Below are 23,176 nucleotides of genomic sequence, written 5' to 3' on the forward strand. Positions count from 1 at the left end.
AGCCACTCAGTCACCCCAAGTCCATCAATTCTAAACTCACCTCCACCAATTCAGCACAAAGAGATTACATTTCCTGAATAATGAATTTTTCATTAAAAAGAATTAAACATACTTAACCCAAGACATAAAGCTTTCACATACCCTGAATGTGAGTTTAAAAGCAGAGCATAGTTTAGATACTATGAAATCCTTTATATCATTTAAAGTGCAATGACAATCATTTGCCTACTTGATCATAATAAAGTTGTTTTTTGTTTTTTTTTTACCCTTATGCTGAGCTGAATGAATGTGAGTTGGATAGTGTATTAAATAATGCATAAAATGGCCATTAATTTTAACACTTAATTTTAAATTTTAAAAAGTTAAGAATTCAGGGGCATCTGGGCGACTCAGTTAAGAGTCTGCCTTCGCCTGAGGTCATGATCCCAGGGTCCTGAAATAGAGCCCTGTGTCAGGCTCCTTGCTCAGTGGGGAGTCTGCTTCTCCCTCTGCCTCTGCCCTTCCTCCCCCTCATGCACGTGAGCATGCTCTCTCTAATAAATAAATAAATAAAATCTTTAAAAATAAATAATTAAAGACCTAAAAATTCAGTTCCTCAGTCACATTTCAAGTTCTCCATAACCATATGGCAGTGGTAACCTACTGGTCAGTGTGGGTCTAGAGTTCAAACACATGCTAGTTAGCAAAGGGCAACCTAACGGAGCCAAGAAGTCAAGAAACTGAAAAGTCAGAGTACTAGAAAGATCATCTACTAAATAAGGCACTGAAATCACAAGAATTAAGTCAGAAATCAGAGATAATGTTAGTGAGCCAGAAGCTAAAAGTTCAAGGAAAGAGGAAGAGACCCAGGGGTTAATTTGGTTGGGGCAGAGTCGGGGAGGGGAGCCACCACTTGGGAGGGTTGTAGAGGACAGCCAAGTCTCAATTAGTTTGGGTTGGATCTGACTGGGGACTTTCCCAACAGCCACCAGTGCAGGACAGGGAGACAGGGAGCCCCTCCCTCTGCCTCTATCATCTTAACTCAGAGTGTTAAGCCTTTGTTATCTACACACCAGGATTTCTTTAGGAGAAAAATCCTCTTCTAAATATTCTAAATCTAAGATTCCATTTCTCTATCTCTTAAAAACCAAAGTGAAAGACCATCCTTCACCTTTAGCTGCATGGCCATCATTTGCGGAGTTTCATCGTAGTCACCAAATGTGTTGGGAAGACCTAAGAAATCATATTTCAAGCATTACTGAAAGCCATCTTAACAAATAGGCTATGGTGTTTGTGAAGACAGTAGTTAAGTTTAAAAGTCAGAAAATGTTATATTAAAAAAAAGAGAAAATATTACATTTATAATTTAATGGTGATTACTTGCAAAAACAATAGTTTCTAATATTGACCATAGTAAACAGAGATACCACACCTCCTCTCCACACCCCCAAAAAATCACAGAGGCAAAATAAACTATTTCTCTTCCAATTGATAGAAGAATCACTATTATATGGGACAGAATTTCTCCACTGCCACCCCTTCCCACAAAGGAAACTCAACCTTGTCAGCCAGCTGCTTGGGGTAGAGGTTGGGGGAGTATTACATACCCTTTGAACTAATGAGCACCTGATATGTGATTTAAAACAAACGCAAAATACAACCAGTCTTCTTTCAAATCAATTTTCCCAAGTAAAATTCTGGCATCAAACTAACCAATTTCCTGTTTTATTTATTAGCCCTTTCCAGTTATCTTACTCCTTGTGGGAAATAAAATTTGCTGAGCATTAAAATATATATATTGGGAGAAAGAAAGCTGGAAAATGATTTTTTAGCCCTAAGTAGCTAAGCAAATGCTCAAATACATTCACCAGGAAATCTGGTTAATCCAGAATAGATTACCAATTTCTAATTGGATAGTTTGAGAACTGTCTATAAATATCTTAAAATATATATAGTAAACTACAAATGCTAACTTTTAGAAGGGAAAAAGCTGACACATAGATTGTTAATGCAGCAGAACAGAGAAGAGGGCTCCCTCTCTTCTTATTTGCACTCATCTCTTTGGCCACATTCACAGGGCCAGTGCTGTCACCTAGAGCAAGGTTGTGATCAGTTATGTAACTAGGCTTCATTCCTCCAAAGTTCTTTCCAGTCCTGAAGCTCTTAGGGTGAGTCAGACTATTCCTTCAAGTCTAGAGGCAAGCAGTAGTCTAGACCCAAATACCCTTCATTTAGAAAACTGCCACTGCATGTCAACTCTGTAAAAGACCTACAAAAGAAACTCTTTCAGCCAACTCTTTTAACTCTACCTACCTCTGTCCTGTGTATCTGGATTTCCCCACGTGCAACTCCCTAGAAATACATACCTGCATTGGGATAACAGAGGACATAGGCTGTTGTACATTTTCCAATTGTTTCAATAAAAGGTCTCATTTCAGCCGCACCCAGAGCACAGTTTAATCCGATACTGTAAAAACCAAAAGAAGAGATGAGGAACATTTTCCTATATACAAAGTATTTATCTTAAGTTTATTTAACAAACACACAGAACACCCATCCATGATAAAAACTCTCAGAAAACCAGGACTAGAAGGGAACTTCATCAACTTGATAAAGAGTATCTAAAAAAAATCCTATAGCTGACATCATAACTTAAGGATGTAAAACTAGATGCTTTCCCCCAAGATGGGAAACAAAATAAAGAATGCCCATTTTCAACTCCTACTCAACATCATACTGCAAGTCCTGACTAGTGTACGAAGAGGAGGAAAATACAAGGTATACAGATTGGAAAGGAAGACATAAAATCGTCTTTGTTCACAGATAAGACTGTCAATGTAGAGGGGGTAGGGAAAGATGGCGGAGGAGTAGTCACCTGTTGGCTCTAATCAGGCCAAAATTAAAAATCAATTAAATGAGATGCAATCCAAACTGGAGGTCCTAACGACGAGGGTTAATGAGGTAGAAGAGTGAGTGACAAAGAAGACAAGTTGATGGTAAGGAAGGAAGCTGAGGAAAAAAGAGAAAAACAATTAAAAGACCATGAGGAAAGGTTAAGGGCAATAAATGACAGCCTCAGAAGGAAAAATCTACATTTAATTGGGGTTCCAGAAGGTGTCAAAAGGGACAGAGGACCAGGAAGTGTATTTGAACAAATCATAGCTGAGAACTTCCCTAACTTGGGGAGGGAAACAGGCATTCAGATCCAGAGATAGAGAGATTTCCCCCCCTAAAACCAATAAAAACCATTCAACACCTCGACATTTAATAGTGAAACTTGCAAATTCCAAAGAAAAAGAGAAAATCCTTAAGGCAGCAAGAGACAAGAGATCCCTAACTTATATGGGTAGAAATATTAGATTAACAGCAGACCTCTCCACAGAGAACTGGCAGGCCAGAAAGGACTGGCAGGATATATTCAGGGTCCTAAATGAGAAGAACATGCAGCCAAGAATACTTTACCTAGCCAGGCTCTCATTCAGAATAAAAGGAGAGATAAAGAGCTTCCAAGATAGGCAGAAACTGAAAGAATATGTGAACACAAAACCAGCTCTGCAAGAAATATTAAGGGGGACTCTATAAAAGAAAGAGAAAGTCTAAAGAAACAATCCACAAAAACAGGGACTGAATAGGTATCATGATGACACTAAATTCATATCTTTCAATAGTAACTCTGAACGTGAATGGGCTTAATGATCCCATCAAAAGGCACAGGATTTCAGACTGGATAAAAAAGCAAGACTCATCTATTTGCTGCCTACAAGAGACTCATTTTAGACCTAAGGACACCTACAGCCTGAAAATGAAACGTTGGAGAACCATTTATCATTCAAATGGTCCTCAAAAGAAAGCAGGGGTAGCCATCCTCATTTCAGATGAATTAAAGTTTGTCCTAAAGACTGTAGTAGGAGATGAAGAGGGACACAGTATCATACTTAAAGGATCTATTCAACAAGAGGACCTAACGATCACGAATATTTATGCCCCTAATGTGGGAGCTGCCAAGTATATCAATCAATTAATAACCAAAGTTAAGACATACTTAGATAATAATACACTAATACTGGGAGACTTCAACACGGGGCTTTCTGCAAATGACAAATCTTCTAAGCACAACAACTCCAAAGAAACAAGACCTTTAAATGATACACTGGACCAGATGGATTTCACAGATATTTACAGAACTTTACATCCAAACGCAACTGAATACACATTCTTCTCAAGTGCACATGGAACTTTCTCCAGAATGGACCACATACTGGGTCACATATCAGGTATCAACTGATGCCGAAAGATTGGGATTGTCCCCTGCATATTTTCAGACCATAATGCTTTGAAACTTGAACACAATCACAAGAAGAAATTTGGAAGAAATTCAAACACATGGAGGTTAAAGAGCATCCTGCTAAAAGATGAAAGGGTCAACTAGGAAATTAGAGAAGAATTAAAAAGATTCATGGAAACTAATGAGAATGAAGATACAACCATTCAAAATCTTTGGGATACAGCAAAAACAGTCCTGAAAGGGAAATACATCGCAATACAAGCATCCCTCAAAAAATGGGAAAAAAATCAAATACACAAGCTAACCTTGCACCTAAAGGAACTGGAGAAAGAACAGCAAATAAAATCTACACCAAGCAGAAGAGAGTTAATAAAGATTCGAGTGGAATTCAATGAAATAGAGACCAGAAGAACTGCAGAACAGATCAACAAAACCAGGAGTTGGTTCTTTGAAAGAATTAGTAAGATAGATAAACCATTAGCCAGCCTTATTAAAAACAAAAAGGAGGGCAGCCCCGGTGGCACAGTGGTTTAGCGCCGCCTGCAGCCCAGGGCGTGATCCTGGAGACCCTGGATCGAGTCCCACGTCAGGCTCTCTGCATGGAGCCTGCTTCTCCGAACTCTGCCTGTGCCTCTGCCTCTCTCTCTCTCTCTCTCTCTGTGTGTGTGTGTCTCTATGAATAAATAAATCTTTAAAAAAAAAAAGACTCTAATTAATAAAATCATGAATGAGAAAGGAGAGATCACTATCAACACCAAGGAAATACAAACGATTTTAAAAACATATTATGAGCAGCTATATGCCAATAAATTAGGCAATCTAGAAGAAATGGATGCATTTCTGGAAAACCACAAACTACCAAAACTGAAACAGGAAGAAATACAAAACCTGAACAGACCAATAACCAGGGAGGAAATTGAAACAGTCATCAAAAAACTCCAAAGACACAAAAGTCCAGGGCCAGATGGCTTCCCAGGGGAATTCTATCAAATGTTTAAAGAAGAAACAATACCTATTCTACTAAAGCTGTTCCAAAAGACAGAAAGGGATGGAATACTTCCAAACCTGTTTTATGAGGCCAGCATCACCTTAATTGCAAAACCAGATGAAGACCCTACCAAAAAGGAGAATTATAGACCAATAACCCCGAAGAACACAGATGCAAAAATTCTCAACAAGATACTAGCCAAAAGGATCCAAAAGTACATTAAGAAGATTATTCACCATGACCAAAAGGGATTTATCCCCAGGATGCAAGGCTGGTTCAACACTCATAAAGCAATCAACAAGATAGATCATATCAACAAGAGAAAAAAAAAGAGCCATGTGATCATCTCAATAGATGCAGAGAAAGCATTTGACAAAACACAGCATCCATTCCTGATCAAAACTCTGCAGAGTGTAGGGATAGAGGGAACATTCCTCAGTATCTAAAAAGCCATCTACGAAAAGCCCACAGCAAATATCATTCTTAATGGGGAAACACTGGGAGCCTTTCCCCTAGGATCACGAAACGACAGGGATGTCCACTCTCACCACTGCTATTCAACATAGTACTAGTCCTAGCCTCAGAAATCAGGCAACAAAAAGAAACAAAAGGCATTCAAATTGGCAAAGAAAAAGTCAAACTCTCCTCTTTGCAGATGACATGATACTGTACATAGAAAACCCAAAAGACTCCACTCCAAGATTGCTAGAACTCATACAGCAATTCATCAGTGTGGCAGGATACAGAATCAATGCCCAGAAATCAGTGGCATTTCTATACACTAACAATGAGACTGAAGAAAGAGAAATTAAGGAATCAGTTCCATTTACAATTGCACCCAAAAGCAAAAGATACCTAAGAATAAACCTAACCGAAGAGGTAAAGGATCTATACCCTAAAAACTACAGAACACTTCTGAAAGAAATTGAGGAAGACACAAAGAGATGGAAAAATACTCCATGCTCATGGATTGGAAGAAATAATATTGTGAAAATGCCAATGCTACCCAGGGCAATTTACACATTAATGCAATCCCTATCAAAATACCATGGACTTTCTTCAGAGAGTTGGAACAAATCATCTTAAGATTTGTGTGGAATCAGAAAAGACCCCGAGGGATCCCTGGGTGGCGCAGCGGTTTGGCGCCTGCCTTTGGCCCAGGGCGCGATCCTGGAGACCCGGGATCGAATCCCACATCGGGCTCCCGGTGCATGAAGCCTGCTTCTCCCTCTGCCTGTGTCTCTGCCTCTCTCTCTCTCTCTCTCTCTCTGTGTGTGACTATCATAAATAAATAAAAATTTAAAAAAAAAAAAAAAAAAAAAAAGAAAAGACCCCGAATACCCAGGGGAATATTGAAAAAGAAAACCAGAGCCAGGGGCATCTCAATGACGGATTTCGGGTTGTACTACAAAGCTGTGATCATCAAGACAGTGTGGTACTGGCACAAAAACAGACACATAGATCAATGGAACAGAATAAAGAACCCAGAAATGGGCCCTCAACTCTATGGTCAACTAATATTCGACAAAGCAGGAAAGATTATCCACTGGAAAAAGGACAGTCTCTTCAATAAATGGTACCGGGAAAACTGAACAGTCACATACAGAAGAATGAAACTAGACCATTCTCTTACACCAGACACAAAGATAAACTCAAAATGGATGAAAGATCTAAATATAAGACAAGAATCTATCAAAATCCTAGAGGAGAACACAGGCAACACCCTTTTTGAACTCAGCCACAGTAACTTCTTGCAAGATCCATCTACAAAGGCAAGAGAAACAAAAGCAAAAATGAACTACTGGGACTTCATCAAGATAAAACGCTTCTGCACAGCAAAAGAAACAGTCAACAAAACTAAAAGACAACCTACAGAATGGGAGAAGATATTTGCAAATGACCTACCAGATAAAGGGCTAGTATCCAAGATCTATAAAGAACTTATTAAACTCAACACCAAAAAAACAAACAATCCAATCGTGAAATGGGCAGATCACATGAACAGAAATTTTACAGAGAAAGACATGAACAAGGCCAACAAGACATGAGAAAATGCTCCGCATCACTGGCCATCAGGGAAATACAAATCAAAACCACAATGAGATACCACCTCACACCAGTGAGAATGGGGAAAATTAACAAGACAGGAAACAACAAATGTTGGAGAGGATGTGGAGAAAGGGGAAACCACTTGCACTGTTGGTGGGAATGTGAACTGGTGCAGCCACTCTGGAAAACTGTGTGGAGGTTCCCCAAAGAGTTAATAAAAGAACTGCCCTACGACCCAGCCATTGCACTGCTGGGGATTTACCCCAAAGATACAGATGCAGTGAAACAGCAGGACACCTGCACCCCGATGTTTCTAGCAGCAACGTCCACAATAGCCAAACTGTGGAAGGAGCCTCGGTGTCCATCGAAAGATGAATGGATAAAGAAGATGTGGTCTATGTATACAATGGAATATTACTCATCCTTTAGAAATGACGAATACCGACCATTTGCTTCAACGTGGATGGAACTGGAGGGTATTAAGCTGAGTGAAGTCAATCGGAAAAGGACAAACATTATATGGTCTCATTCATTTGGGGAATAATGAAAAATAGTGAAAAGGAATAAAGGTGAAAGGAGAGAAAATGAGTGGGAAATATCAGAGAGGGTGACAGAACATGAGAGATTCCTAATTCTGGGAAACGAACAAGGGGTCGTGGAAAGGGTCGTGGGTGGGGGGTTGGGGTGACTGGGTGACGGGCACTGAGGGGGGCACTTGACAGGATGAGCACTGGGTCTTATGTTGGCAAATTGAACTCCAATAAAAATATATATACAAAAAAACCCTGTCAATTTAGAAAATCCCAAAGAATCAACTAAAAAATTCTTGGAACCAATAAGCAATTATAGCAAGGTTGGAAAATACAAGGTTAATATACAGAAATCAACTGTTTACCCATATACCAGCCATGAGCTACTGAAATTAGAAATTAAAAACACAGTACCATTTACATCAGCATCAAAACAAATTAAATAGTGGGGTATATTCTAACAAAATATGTACAAGACTACATAAAGAACTACAAGTCTTAAGAGATAAATCAGGGCAAATCTAAATAAGTGAAAAGATATTTCATGTACATGAATTAGGAAGACTCAGCATTGTTAAGATGCCAGCTCTTCCCAATTTTATTTATAGAAAATTCATTCACACAAATCCAATGAAAATTTTAGCCAGTTATTTTCTAGATATCAACAGCCTGAGTCTAAAGTGTATATGGACAGGCAAACAACCCAGAATAGCTAATATGATATTGAAGGAGAAGAACAAAGTCAAAGAACTGACACTACATGACTTCAAGACTCACTAAAACCTAAACTAATCAATGATATTGGTGAAAGAGACAAATAGATCAATGGAATGAAATAGTCTAGAGAAAGAAACACACAAATACAGTCAAAGATCATTATCATTGACAAAGGAGCAAAGGCAAGCCAAGGGACAAAGGACTTCCTTTTCAACAAATGGACATTCACATCTAAAAAAATTCAACAAGATACAGACCTTACATCTTCCACAGAAAAGTAACTCAAAAGGCATCAGACCTAAATATAAACAGCAAACTATTAAAGATATAAATATATATTAAAAGGTAATACAGCCTGAAGCTTGGGGATCCCTGGGTGGTGCAGTGGTTTGGCGCCTGCCTTTGGCCCAGGGCACGATCCTGGGGACCCGGGATCGAATCCCACATTGGGCTCCCGGTGCATGGAGCCTGCTTCTCCCTCTGCCTGTGTCTCTGCCTCTCTCTCTCTCTCTGTGACTATCATAAATAAATAAATTTAAAAAATTTAAAAAAAAATATCAGCCTGAAGCTAATACTATATGTTAACTAATTGAATTTAAATAAAAACTTCGAAAAAGAAAAAAAAGAAAGAAAGAACACAGGAGACTTTGATGGCCATGAGTTTAGCCATGAGCTTTTAGATAAAACACTGAAAGTGGGATCAGTGAAAGAAAAAACGGATACACTAGATTTCACTAAAACCAACAACTTCTGCTCAGTGAAAGACACTATATTGTTAAAAGCATGAGAAAACAACCACAGATTGGGAGAAAATATTTGTAAATCATATATTTAATAAAGAAATGATAACCAAAAGTAAAAATTCTTAAAACTCAATAATAAATATACATGCATCCAACATTGGAGCAAAAAAATATATAAAGCAATTATTAACAGAGCCAAAGGGAGAAAGTGACAGCAATACAATAGAGGACTTTAACACATCACTTCCATCAATGGTGATCATCCAGAGAGAAAATCAATAAGGACACATTGGCCTTAATACGACATATTAGACCAATGAGTGTAACTGATACCTATAACATTCCATCCAAAAGCATCAGAACACACTCTCGTTCTCAAGTGGACACAGAACATTCCCTACAACACATGGTAGGTAGGCCACATAACAAGTCTCAAAAAAATTAAAGAAGACTGAAATCATATCAAGGATCTTTTCCAACCACAATGGTATAAAACCAGATAAGATCAATTACAGGAAGAAAACTGGAAAAACAATAAATAGGTGGAGATTAAGCAGGTTACTGAACTACTGAGTCACAGAAGAAATCAAAGGAGAAATTTAAAAATACCTAGAGACAAATGAAAACAGAAATATGACACACCAAAATCTATGGGCAGCAGCAAAAGTGACTTTCTAAGAGGAAAATTCAGAGTAATAGAGGCCAATCTCAAGAAATAAGAGAAATCTCCAATGAACAATTTAACTTTCCATCAGAGGAACCAGAATTAGAGTATACAAAGCCCAAAGTCAGCAGAAGGAAGGGAATAATAAAGTTCAGAGTAAAAATAAATGGAATAGACGAGGGACCTAGCTGGCTGGGTAAGGTAAGCAAGCAGCCAACTCTTGATTTCGGCTCAGGTCATGATCTGTCAAGGTCCTAAGATCGAGCCCCGAGTCAGGAGTCAGGCTCTGTGTTCAGCAGGGAATCAGAGCTGCTTGAGATTCTAACTCTCTCCCTCTCCCTTTGCCCCTCCCCCACTTGTGCACGCGCACTCATGCTCTATCTCTCTCTCTCTCTCTCAACTAAATAAATAAATATTTTAAAAAATAAATGAGCCTAAAAAACAAATAGAAAAGATCAATGAAACTAAGACACTGGGGGTTATTCCGTATGTTAGTAAATTGAAGACCAATAAAAAATAAATTAAAAAAATAAAATAAAATAAAAATAAAACCAAAAAAAAAAAAAAAAAAGAAACTAAGAGCTGGTTCTCTGAAAAGATAAAATTGACAAACCTTTAACTAAACTCACTAACAATAAAGGAGATGGCTCAAATAAAATCAGAAATCAAAGTGGAGAGGTTACAACTGACACCACAGGAATATAAAAAATCATGAGACTATTATAAATGATTATATGCAAACAAATTGAACCTACAAGAAATGGATAAATTCCTAGAAACTACAACCTTCCAAGACTGAATCACAAAGAAAAAGAAAATCTCAATAGACTAATTACTAGTAAGAAGACTGAAGCAGTAATCAAAAACCTCTCAAAAAACAGAAGTCAGGGACCAGAAGGGTTCACTCAGAATTCTACCAAAACATTCTAAGAAAATTTAATACCTATCCTTCCAAAACTATTTCAAAAAACTGCAGAGGAATAAATGCTTCCAAATCTCCATAAGAAGTCAATATTATCCTGATACCAAGACCAGACAAAGACACTCATCTCTTCAAAAAAGAAGATTGCAGGCCAATATCCCTGATGAACACAGATGCAAAAATCCCCAACAAAATATTAGCAGACCAAATTCAACAATACATTGAAAGGATCATACACCATGATCAAGTGGTATTTATTCCAGGGATGCAAGGATGGTCCAACATCCTTGGACAAGCCAGCCAATGTTATATACCACGTGAATATAATGAAACATAAAAATCATAGGATCATCTCAAAAGATGGAGAAAAAGCATCTGCCGAAATTCAACATCCACTTATGATAAAAACTCTCAACAAAGAGAGTATAGAGGCAACACACCTCAACATTATATGGCAAACTTACAAGTAATGGCATAGTCAATGGTGAAAAGCTAAAGCCTTTCTTCTAAGATCAGGAAAAGGCAAGGATGCTCACTCTCTCCACTTTTATTCAACACGGTATCAGTCTTAGCTATAAGACTTAGTTACAAGTCTTAGCTATAGCAACTAAAAAGAAATAAAGGACATTCTATTGGAAAGAAGTAAAATTCACTATTTGCATATGATATGATTTTTTTTTTTATGATATGATTCTATATATAGAAAACCCTAAAGACTCCACTAAAAAACTGCTAGAACTGATAAATGAATTCAGTAAAGCAGGACACACAATTCTTGTCACCAAAAAAAAATTTGTTGCATTTCTGTACACTAAATAGCAAACTATTAGAAGGAAGAATTAAGAAAACAATCCCATACAATTGCATCAAAAAGAATAAAACACCTAGAATAAATTTAACCAATAGGGTGGAAAAACCTATATACTGAAAACAGTAAGATACTGATGAAAAAACTGAAGATGACACAAAGAAATGGAAAGATATCCATGCTTGTGGAATAGAAGAATACTATTAAAATGTCCATAGTACCCAAAGCAATCTACAGATTCTATAACAATCTACGGTGCAATCACATTAAAATTCCAATGCATTTTTCATAGAACTAGAACAAATAATCCTAAAATTTATATAGAACCACAAAAGACCCTCAAAGCCAAAACAGGGGATCCCTGGGTGGCGCAGCAGTTTAAAGCCTGCCTTTGGCCCAGGGCGCGATCCTGGAGACCCGGGATCGAATCCCACGTCGGGCTCCCGGTGCATGGAGTCTGCTTCTCCCTCTGCCTATGTCTCTGCCTCTCTCTCTCTCTCTCTCACTGTGTGCCTATCATAAATTAAAAAAAAAAAAAAAAAAAAAGCCAAAACAATCATGAGAAAGAAAAAGAAACCTGAAGATATCACATGCCCAGATTTCAAATCATACTACAAAGCTACTGTAAACAGTATTGACATAAAAATGGACACAAAGATCAATGGAAGAAAAGAGAGCCCAAAAATAAACCCATGTCAAGTAATTTACAACAAAAGAGGCAAGAATATGCACTGGGGAAAGGACAGTCTCTCCAATAAATGGTGTTGGGAAAACCAGATAGTTACATGCAAAAGAATGAAACTGGACCATTTTCTTAACACCATACACCAAACTAAACTCAAAATGGATTAAAGACCAGATCATAAAACTCCCAAAAGAAAACAGGCAGCAAGCTCCTTGATATCAAGCTTAGCAATGGTTTTTTGGATCTAATTCCAAAGACAAGGGAAACAAAAATGAAAATAAACAACTGAGGGGATCCCTGGGTGGCTCAGCGGTTTAGTGCCTGCCTTCGGCCCAGGGCGCGATTCTGGAGTCCCGAGATCGAGTCCCACATCAGGCTCCCTGCATGGAGCCTGCTTCTCTCTCTGCCTATGTCTCTGCCTCTCTCTCTTTCTCTCTCTCTCTCTCTCTCTCTGTGTCTCTCATGAATGAATAAATAAATAAAATCTTTAAAAAAAAAAAGAAAATAAACAACTGAGACTACATCAAACTAAGAAAGTTCTGCATAGTAAAGAAAACAATCAATAAAACTAAAAGGCAACGTATGGAATGGGAGATGTCTACAAATCATACCTCTGGTGCTTGCTTCAGCAGCACATGTACAAAAACTGGAATGATACAGAGAAGATAAGCATGGCCCCGGCACACAGGTGACATGCAAATCATCTATCTGATAAGGGGCTAATATCTAAAATATTTAAAGAAATCATATAACTCAATAACCAAAAAATCCAATTAAAAAGTGAACAGAAAAAAAAAAAAGTGGACAGAAGAGCTGAATAGATATTCTTCCAAAGAAGATATTCAACCAACAGACACACGAAAAGAAGCTTAACATTGCTCATCATTGGGGAAATCCAAATCAAAACCACAATGAGATCACCTGACATCTGTCAGATTGGCCGGTATCAAAACGGCAAGAAACAAGTGTTGGTGAGGATGTGGAGAAAAGATAGCCTTTGTGCACTGTTGGTGGGATAGCATACTGGTGCAGCCACACTACAGAAAACACTATGAAGGTTCCTCAAAAAATTAAAGATACAAATACTATATGATCCAACAGTTCCACTACAGGGCATCTATCCAAAGAAAAGAAAAACACTAATTCAAAAAAAAAAAAAAAAAAAAACCCACATGTATCCCTATGTTCACTGCAGCATTACTTATTAGCCAATCAGGGTGTTATGCCAAGTGAAGTAAGTTAGACACAGAAAGACAAATATCACATAATTTGACTTACATGTAGAATTTTAAAAAAAACAAAACAAATAGGGCATCTGGTGGATCAGCCAGTAAGGCATCTGCCTTCAGCTCAGGTCATGATCTCAGGGTCATGATCTCAGGGTCATGATTGAGCCCTATGTCAGGCTCCCTGCTTAACAAGGAGTCTGCTTTCTCCCTCTCCCCAACCCCCTGTCTGTGCTCTTTCAAATAAATAAATAAAATCTTTAAAAAAACAAAACCCAGATTCACAGGTCTAGAGAACAGACTGATAGTTGCCAGAGGGGAGGGGGTTTGAGGGTGAAATGGGTACAAATCAAGAAGCACAAACTTCCAGTTACAAAAGATTAAGTCACTGGGAGGTAATGTACAACATGGGAAATATAGTCAGTAATACTGTGTTAACTTTGTATGGTGACAGAAGATAACTAGATTTATTGTAGCAATCATTTTGCAATGTATACAAATGTCAAACCACTGTGTTATATATCTGAAACTAATATATTTTAAGTCAGTTATACCTCCATTAAAAAAAAAAAAAAAGATTGCTAGGTCCTGTGCATGACTAAGTTACAAGCCTCAAATAAACCTGTTCTGTTGCACCAGTTTCCAGCTCCACTTGGAATGCTTTTACTCTGTTTATCTTGTGCTACTGTCATCCACACTCAACACCAGATAATAAACTGAAATTTTTTTATCATCACATTACCAGTAGAAAGGATCCTAGACTTTTGCTAAACTTCATTCCAATCCTAACTCATCTGGTTCAATAGTTAGGTGGCTTCAGTTCCTCATTTGCTGCATGAGAAAACTATGCCCAACTGGCAATCAGGGTCAAATGAAAGTGAAATCAGATATGTGAAAATGTTTCAGGAAAATACAGTCCTTATCCTATCTGCTCGTTCTGATATACCCATCTGCCTTTGCCTAGCAAATTCTGACTCATGCTTCAAAAACCAGCTCAAATGTCACCTTCTCTACAAAGCAGTCCTTGCCGCAAGGACACCATTATAGGTGGATAGGATGGATCCTATGTACTGCCAGATTTTTGTTCATATTTCTATATACCAGTTGACATTTTACATCTGAATTCACTTATGTATTTCTCCTAGTGTGGACTGTTTCACATTTGCCTGTATTCCAGGGCACAGAGTAGGATTTCAATTAATGCTCAATGAATAAAAATTATATAAAGGCTCAAATTATATAAAGGCTCATTGTTACACATTATTTTGTTAACATATGTACAGTTTGCAATAATCAGGAATTAATAAGCAATAGTTTCTCACAGTCACCTTGTTACATACTATCTGTTTATATATGTGTGCATATATACATGTGTATATATGTGTATATACATATATACACAAATTTATTAAAAATCATCATATATTTGTTAACAGGACTCCTCTCTACTGAGATTGACCCTCAGTATTGAACTAGAAAGAAAACCAGTAGGCACTACTCAGAGTTCCAAACCTGGAACAATATAAATAGGACCTGATACAATTCTCCAATTCCTGGGCTGCCATCTATCTGCCTACCTGCCCCTTCGGTCTGTAAGATTCACAACAAATTGGAGACGAGATATATTCTCTCTGTGAAAGGGGTACAGATGAATGTTGAAGACATAGACAGACTTATAGGATAACAATTTTTAAAAAATTAACCGCTGAGGGGATCCCTGGGTGGCTCAGCGGTTTGGTGCCTGCCTTCGGCCCAGGGCGTGATCCTGGAGCCCCGGGATCGAGTCCCACTTCGGGCTCCCGGCATGGAGCCTGCTTCTCCTTCCACCTGTGTCTCTGCCCCTCTCTCTCTCTTTCTATGTATATCATGAATAAATAAATAAAATCTTTAAAAAAAATTAACCACTGAGTGGGTCAAAAGTCAAAATTAACTTCATGTTTGCTTAAGGAACAAATAGAAATTTTTGAAACTCCATAAAAATACCATCTGTGGACTCCTGCAAGTGAGGCAGGGCCAGAACATCCTCTCAGGATGTCTTCTGAGAACATGACAGTTGGGGCAATGTACATGTTCATCTACATATCTAGGGGTTCCAATCAGATCATGAATTAAGACTCAGTAAAGGGGATGGGGAAGAGAGCCAGAGAATGAAAGGAGGAATGCTCAGAGTATATGAGGAAAGACAAAAAAAATTCAAGAGTAAATTAGATATTGTTTGTCATCAGAGACCCCTACACTTTCCTATCTTTAGTTTTTCTGTTAAACATTTATTGCAGCCACACTACATGCCAAGGACTTTATTAAGCACTAGAGAAACAAATGATTAAGACATTGCTCTGAAAAAGCTCATAGGCTGTAAAGGAGTCAATCACAGGCAAGTTCAATAGTTACTTTCTTAATTATCAGCCCCAATCAACCGGATGACAACAAACTCTAAATTAATAGCAATTCTTAAAAAAAATTCACATTAACTCAACTGTAAGACATGTCATGAAACCAGAAACATTAAAACATGAAAAAAAAACATCAAATAATTGATAAAATGTGGTATGGCACCGTGGCTACAAGCGTGCTCCTATCACCAGATTCACTACTGACTGATTTGATGTTGGGCAAGTGACAACCCGAGTGTCTCTATTCCCTTTTCATCAAAATGAGGACATGAACAGCAGTGCCCACCTCAAGGTGTTGTGGCTAGAATTAAAAGAAATAACTCACATAAAACACTTAAAATAGCAAGCTCTCAATAAATGTCCATTACTATTATTTTTGTGGCAAAAATTATACTCAAACAGAGTGAGAACATCAACCTGCGCTAGTCAGAAAGGGCAGGTTCCCTAGAAAGGACCCTGGAGATGATTCTTAAATGCTAACAAGGAGCCAGCAAGAGTATGACTGTGTGTGTGTGTGTGTGTGTATATGTGTGTTTTGGGCAGGGGCAGGCACAGCTTCCAGGCAGGAAGATCAGTAAATGTATGGAAAAGGCAAAGGTGAAAATAGTACATACTGCTGGAGGTTCCATTTCACTCATGGTATGTAATGTAAAACATTTTTGATAAGATAAATGGAAGATATTTTAAAATAGAATGCAAAAGACAGGTTAATTTTTTTTTTTTTAAGATTTATTTATTTTAGAGAGAGAGAGAGAAAGCACAAGCAGGAGGGGAAGAAGGAGAATCTCAAGCAGACTCTGTGTTGAGCATCGAGCCCGATGCTCCATGACTTTGGCTCATGACTTGAACCAAAATCAAGGGTCAGATGCTTAACTGACTGGGCCACCCCAGCACCCCAAAACCAGGTTAAATTTCAAGATAAAAAAATCTGACCTTTAGAATTCCCACCTTACCCCAAGCTGGACTGCTTCTGTTTGCCCCATAAGCAGGAAGTGAAAAAACCTTGCAAAGCACTGCCCTAAGAACGTAAGCACTGGCAGCAGTTTTATAGCATTCCAACTGAGCCGAGCATAGCCTTACATTGTGAGGGGCACATTTACAAATAAACAGACAACCATGTGCCCAATCCCAGGGGTAGGAGCAATCTCCCAGCCCTTCAAATTGACCCCTTCAGGCAGTGGTCTTTTTTTTTTTTTTTTTTTAAGATTTTTTTATTTATTTATTCATAGAGACACAGAGAGAGAGAGAGGCAGAGACACAGGCCGAGGGAGAAGCAGGCTCCACGCAACAAGCCTGACGTGGGACTCGATCCCGGGTCTCCAGGATCACACCCCGGGCTGCAGGCGGCGCTAAACCGCTGCGCCACCGGGGCTGCCCCAGGCAGTGGTCTTCTGATGTCCTTAAGGAAAGTCTGAATGTACTGCCCAGAGAGCCAGCGTCCCATTCAGGCAGTTCAGCAGAAATATGCAGGAATGATACCCTCCCAGGGAGAGTTCTGTAGACATCAGGGAAGATCCCTCTAAAAGGAATGGAGTCAAAGAATGATCACTTACCAGAGTGGGCTTGCATGAGACACACTGATGACAAATGCCTCTCCTGTCTGTCCAGAAAGAGTTCGCCCACTTTTATCAATAATTGTCCCCGAAATCTGAATTAACAAAGTAAACACAGTCCATGATAGACTCAAGTTAAGAACATGGTCACAAACATGAAATAAAATGAGTATGCTAACTTTGTTGTTTTACAAGGAAGAAAAGTGTAGAGCTCTCCCCAAGGAAGCACTTTTCATCACAGTCAAAAAGGACACAGGCAAAGTGATTGTGGGGAGGAGTCGATAAGCCAGGGAAGTCAGGAAGTCAGGGAAAGTCACTGAGGCAAAAGCAGTGACCAACAAAGATTTAGAATTCACACATCCAGTGCCACTGCAGAAGGCGTTCCCAGAGACCTCAGGCTGTCCTGGCTGTCACACCTCTGGTTCATCTAACACCCCTTGATTTGATTCTATTCTTTTCCCAACAAGAAATCCTGGGACTCTCCGGTGGATTGGCCTCCTTGCAGGTTGGTGTTGTCATTTCTGGGTACTTTGATCAGCATGCAAGCCCCCTCTCCTGGGGCTCTTATCAGCGGGAGTCCCTAAAGACTTTCACTTCAGGAGACCAATTCATCAAGGCTTCTTTGGAATGGCCTGCCTTTCACCAAACATTTCTGGGTTCATTTTCTTAGCATTTCCAGAGCTAAGCCTGCCACTGGTCTACAGCTGGTGAACTGGGGAGAGGAAACCGAAATGGGTGGTTCCTAATAGATTACTAAAGATAGTTCTATGTTGGGAAAATGAAAACCCTACCCTCAAAATGACAGTATTAATAAAAGACAAAATTCAGCATGCAAATTCTCGAACTTACGAAGATAGGCCTGGGGGAATACTCCTCTTCAAAAAGTGTTTGGAGTGCAAACAAGGCTGCCTGTCAGAGGTAAAAAGAAGACAGCTTTATTTTTGAGAGACTGTATCTTTGGCCAGTCTAACTGGCTAATCAGAATGCCGCCTCTTCCCAAAACTCTCTAGATAAGATAGACATCACATTCTCTGGGGAAGAGGCATGTCCTCCCTGTAAGGTACAATTCCAACACCCCATTCTTAAGTAGAACACTGTACATACTGAAACAAAACAATATGAGAGTTTACAAACTAATATTTCCTCCGAAGAGGAGCTCAAGAGCTATGCTCTTTCTTCCTTTTCCCAGTCAAAATTAAGTGAGAATGCCTCCATCTTCCACATCCTCATATATACACAGTCAGTACAGAGCGAACGGTGTGTGTCATTACAAACAACAGTGTGAGCTCAGAATGGTCTGCAAAGGTACAAATGCCAAGCTACTCTGTGCACACCCGTGATGTATTAAGTTCTAGGGAACATCTTTTTTTTATCACTGTATTTCTTGATCCCAAGAGGAATTCTCACATTTTTCTGAAGTCAGAATGCAACCTGCCCTTAGTGTATACCTTTAGTGTGATGGTGGGGTTCCTTTGCATATTAATTAAATCAACAATATGAGAATTTCTTTTCCTTTTCCCTTTTTTTTTTTTTTAGAACTAGCCAAGTTGATCCTAAAGATCTTATGGACAATAAACAAAGAAGAATAACCAGGAAAATTCTGGGGGAAAAATAGAGGGGGAAGGAGGTTAATGCAAGCCTACCAGCTACTCAGATGTATTTTAATCACAATGCTACAGAAAATAGCAGGAAGGGGGTGTGATATCTGACAGATTACTGGAATAAATTCTACCCAGAGGCACTTCTGAATTTAGGATGGTATGGGTGACATTCCACATGGTTCTTATCACTGGGAAATACTAGGATATTGAATAGTGTTAAGAAAACTAGGTAAACTTTAGGCAAAAAGAGTACCTAGTTAGATCTCTACCACATTCCTCACTCCAAAATAAATTCCAGATGCATCATGGGGGAAACCATTCCTCAGTAATCAAAAGAATGTTGTATCACACTTCCCTCTACCTGTCTGGCATGTCTATCAGGAACCTCACGCCAATAACAGTAGCCATACCAGGAAAGACCTGGATAACCAAGGAACAGAAGGAAGGATATTTACTTTTTACTCCACACATTTATATACCTTTTAAATTTAGAACCATACATATATATTTACTACATCTGCATTTGTGCACCTAATAGCTGTATGTGTACATGTGGACATGTACTTTCATAATTTGAAAAATGCTTTTGAAAGTTAAAGAGAATCTACTGAAGTTTTTCTCATCAACTAGATGGCCTCAACTAGAAATCCTCAAGAACAGAATCGAACAGAAGACTTTCATTTAACTTTGACAACAGCTGTGATGGTCATCTCACCCCACCGGGGGACTCATCACAGCCCCCACCCAGCTGTCCCCTTCATCTCCCTCAACTCACCTTGGCATTGGCAGTATCAAAAATAGTTTCAATGAGTAAGATATCAACTCCACCATCCAGGAGCCCTTTGGCCTGCTCTTTGTATGCTTCAACAAGCTCATCGAATGCTGCAAAAAATAAATCACATCCAGGACATCAGTCATCAAAATCCTCTCAATGGCCAGGACATGCTGTGTTTAGGCTTGGTACCTGTCAACTCACCACTATTGTTGGTTTATAATGCTTAATTCACTAACAATATCACCTTTTGTGAGAAACCAAATTAAGAAAACAGGGTAGTGATGTTAATTAAACCTATAGACTAGACACTATTTCTCCTAAACACTTACCATACAACCTCCGCTTCCCATGGATAAGCCAAGAATGAGTGAGTGAGCAAGAAGGTACATGGTTTCTTGAACCCTGTCCCTTACTTTCCACATCTTTAAAGCAGGTCATTCCTTCCAGGATGGTTTTAATCAGTCAGTTAAGGGATGTGTGTGAGGAACACATAGAGAAACATGTCACCCTGACTTGGAAATATGGGGGGAGGGGGTCTAGTCACATGCTCTCACACTCACTGTGTTAAAAGGCTTCAGTCCTGTGGACTTAATCCCTGCCCAAGAGGAAACCTGACTGAGGGGCAATTTCAGTCTGAAACCAAAGTGTTCAATTGTTCCTGGATAAAAACTTTGTTAGAAACATCTTGAGTTGTCCATTTCCATTTGAGAGCTCATCCCTGTTCCCATTTTCCTTCCAATAAAAAAAGAAAAAAGCTTAGATATTCAGTAGAGAAATCTAAGTAGTACCTTTATCCTTGTTATATACAGCACAGGAGAAAGAAAAAGTTTGTCCCCCAAGGTCATGCCTAGACCAGAGGCCATAGACCATGTATAAGCCCCATATGAGTAATCCCCTGGTGAAGAAGTACAGTAGCACCACAAACCATACTTGCCTGAACCTTTCATCTACACAAAATTCTTCACCATAAAAAGTATCAGTATCATCCAACTAAGTCTAATTCTTTTTTTTCATTGTCTTGATGCTTAAGAAATTGACCTAGATTTTTAATAAAATCTCAATACACTAGTTTATAATGTCAACAATGCTAGTATGTTTATGTAGTTTGGACACTTTCTGCCATAAAATGGAAACCTAATGGGTTATTCCATAATAGACCAAGGCCTGGTGTCCACATTTGCTCAACTTCTCAGTTTAAAGCTTTCTCTTGATTAGTTTTATTTCCTCAGCTCATAAAGAAACACTATCACAATAACCAAGCACATTTGAAAGCAAACTCAAAATAATAATAATAACAACAACAGCAATAAGATCTGACTTTTGATTTAGATGTTTACTATATTCTAGGGACTGTTATAAGCCCTTTATGTCCATTAAGTTACAGTAACCCTTTTAGTGATCCCATTTTACAGATTTTAAGATCACTGAAACAGAGGCACTTGCAGAAGGTCAAAGATCAAATATGATACTCACTAATATTCCTATAATCTGGTTTTTCCACCGACGGGGACACAGACAGTGTCTTATTAGTTGGACCCAGTGCTCCTGCCACAAATCTCTTAATTCCTTTGGGAAAAGAAAAACAAGTGTAAAGAATCTCTAAATAGCTTGACCTTTTTGTTGTGACTCAACAAAGGCTCTAAGATTTTTCCCTAGAACATAGGTCTATAGTCCTTCATCCACAACTGAAATACAAAAGCACAAATTACATTCTTAATTTAACAAAACTTAAAAAAAAAAAAATTTAACAAAACTTGACCCATCCTGGACCAACAAGAGGTTAGTTACAGTCTTATCACACTCAGTGAGACAATGACCAGATTTGACTGAAAATGTGTCTGTGATGATGGGAGCTGTCCTGGGCCCCACTGGGAAAATTATGAAATACAGGGAATTGTACATATTATTGCTAAGCCAATCCAAAAGACAACAAATTCTCAACTCTCTGGCATCAAAGCATTTCAGTAACTAACCCTTTTCTATCTCTACAGCCATGTTTGGACAAATTATCTCCCCTTATTCTTAAGAAATCCTGAACTTAATACAGATTCTAACACAACTTGCGATGCTTGCCAGTACCGTGCTGCACACCCTTCGCTGGGCGGGGTAAGGGTGGGGGATACTAAATCAGGATCAGCAATTATAAAGCCTAAAATTAAAGTATGAGACAGACCAAATCTTACTTTAAGAGCTCTTTTCATAATTATTTAATAACCTTTCCTCCAGGCTAGAGTCTAGGTGCTTCTAAGAGAGCCTCAAAAGTTAGGTTCATTTACATGTCATAACCAAAGCCAGGGGGAACACTGCCCATCACTTCTGGTAGATGGTAACCACTCAGTAACCTGGGTTACTTAACACTTTTCAATTTAACTGGAGAAGACTACTGACTAGTTGATAACCCAGCCTTTGAGCAGGTAACCTTCCCCAAAGCTAAATAATGTGCGTTTCAGAAAAATGTCCTCATCTTTCCCTGCTTTGGCAGGTTTAATATTCTCTGACCTGTGGCTCTGTTGGGGTAGCAGTCCACGCACATTCATGGATTTAAACACTTTCTCTCAGAAGCAGAGTTCCCAGGAATGGCTTCAGTCTTTGTTAGTATGCTGTGTCCAACTTAGCCACTTTGCTTTATATTTTCTTCTGTTGGCAATAATTTTACATTTCCAAATCTTGAGGGGCTCTATACATTTCCTCTATTCCTTTCCCTCCCTCAAAGCCTCCCCACCAGCTGGCGCCCAAGTCATGTTATGGCAGTCAGCCAGGAGGCGAGTTATTTCAGGGAGCTACTTTTCACGTCCCAGCAAGACTGAATCTAACACCATGCTCCTGTGCCGCACAGAGCCTTCAAGGACATTAATAATAGGAAGTGGAAAATGCTCTAAAGGCAGTATCTCTTTACCTAAGTAAGCCTATCTCAAGGATGAGGGTAGCTTTAAAGAGATAAAATCAAATATCTTAATGTTAATCATAACAACCAGGACAGCTGTCATCTTAGTCACCTAATACTATGCTTCCAAAAAGGAGGAAAATCATGTTAGCTGCAAATATAGGAAGAAGCTATAACTATAAATATACAAAGTAGCCACAGTTACAAAGTTAAGCTAAAACCCCCACTAAAGAAAATGCACAGTAAACTCTGAGCCTAAGGCCCAGAGAGACAGAATCAATTCAGAGAGATATGGATTTCTGATTATGAAACTGCAAAGGAGTAACCTACACACAAGTACAAATCAGTGTCTGCCATGTTGTTAGTGGGCCACT

At 38.8% G+C, this 23,176-nt stretch overlaps 1 protein-coding gene and 1 non-coding gene across 8 annotated transcripts in view; one reads left to right on the plus strand and one right to left on the minus strand.

Annotated features, from left to right (window-relative positions):
- The window catches only part of MTR (5-methyltetrahydrofolate-homocysteine methyltransferase), a 107,630-nt gene that overhangs the window by 74,868 nt on the left and 9,586 nt on the right, over positions 1-23,176 (minus strand). For 6 of the 7 annotated variants that reach the window (XM_072822975.1, XM_072822980.1, XM_072822974.1 and 3 more), the window contains 6 exons: positions 21,392-21,484; positions 19,919-20,025; positions 18,392-18,451; positions 17,543-17,637; positions 2,346-2,446; positions 1,151-1,212 (listed from right to left, as the gene is read on the minus strand). In XM_072822975.1, the coding sequence (XP_072679076.1) occupies positions 1,151-1,212; positions 2,346-2,446; positions 17,543-17,637; positions 18,392-18,451; positions 19,919-20,025; positions 21,392-21,484 (518 nt within the window). Of the gene's footprint in view, positions 1-1,150; positions 1,213-2,345; positions 2,447-17,542; positions 17,638-18,391; positions 18,452-19,918; positions 20,026-21,391; positions 21,485-23,176 lie in introns of those variants that run through there. The other variant, XM_072822981.1, reaches the window with a different exon arrangement.
- On the plus strand, positions 12,987-13,098 carry LOC140632786 (U6 spliceosomal RNA). The gene has a single exon (XR_012030474.1). It is a non-coding gene; the product is annotated as a U6 spliceosomal RNA (small nuclear RNA).

Source organism: Canis lupus, chromosome 4 (genome assembly GCF_048164855.1).
Source record: "Canis lupus baileyi chromosome 4, mCanLup2.hap1, whole genome shotgun sequence".
Taxonomy (NCBI): Eukaryota; Metazoa; Chordata; class Mammalia; order Carnivora; family Canidae; genus Canis; species Canis lupus.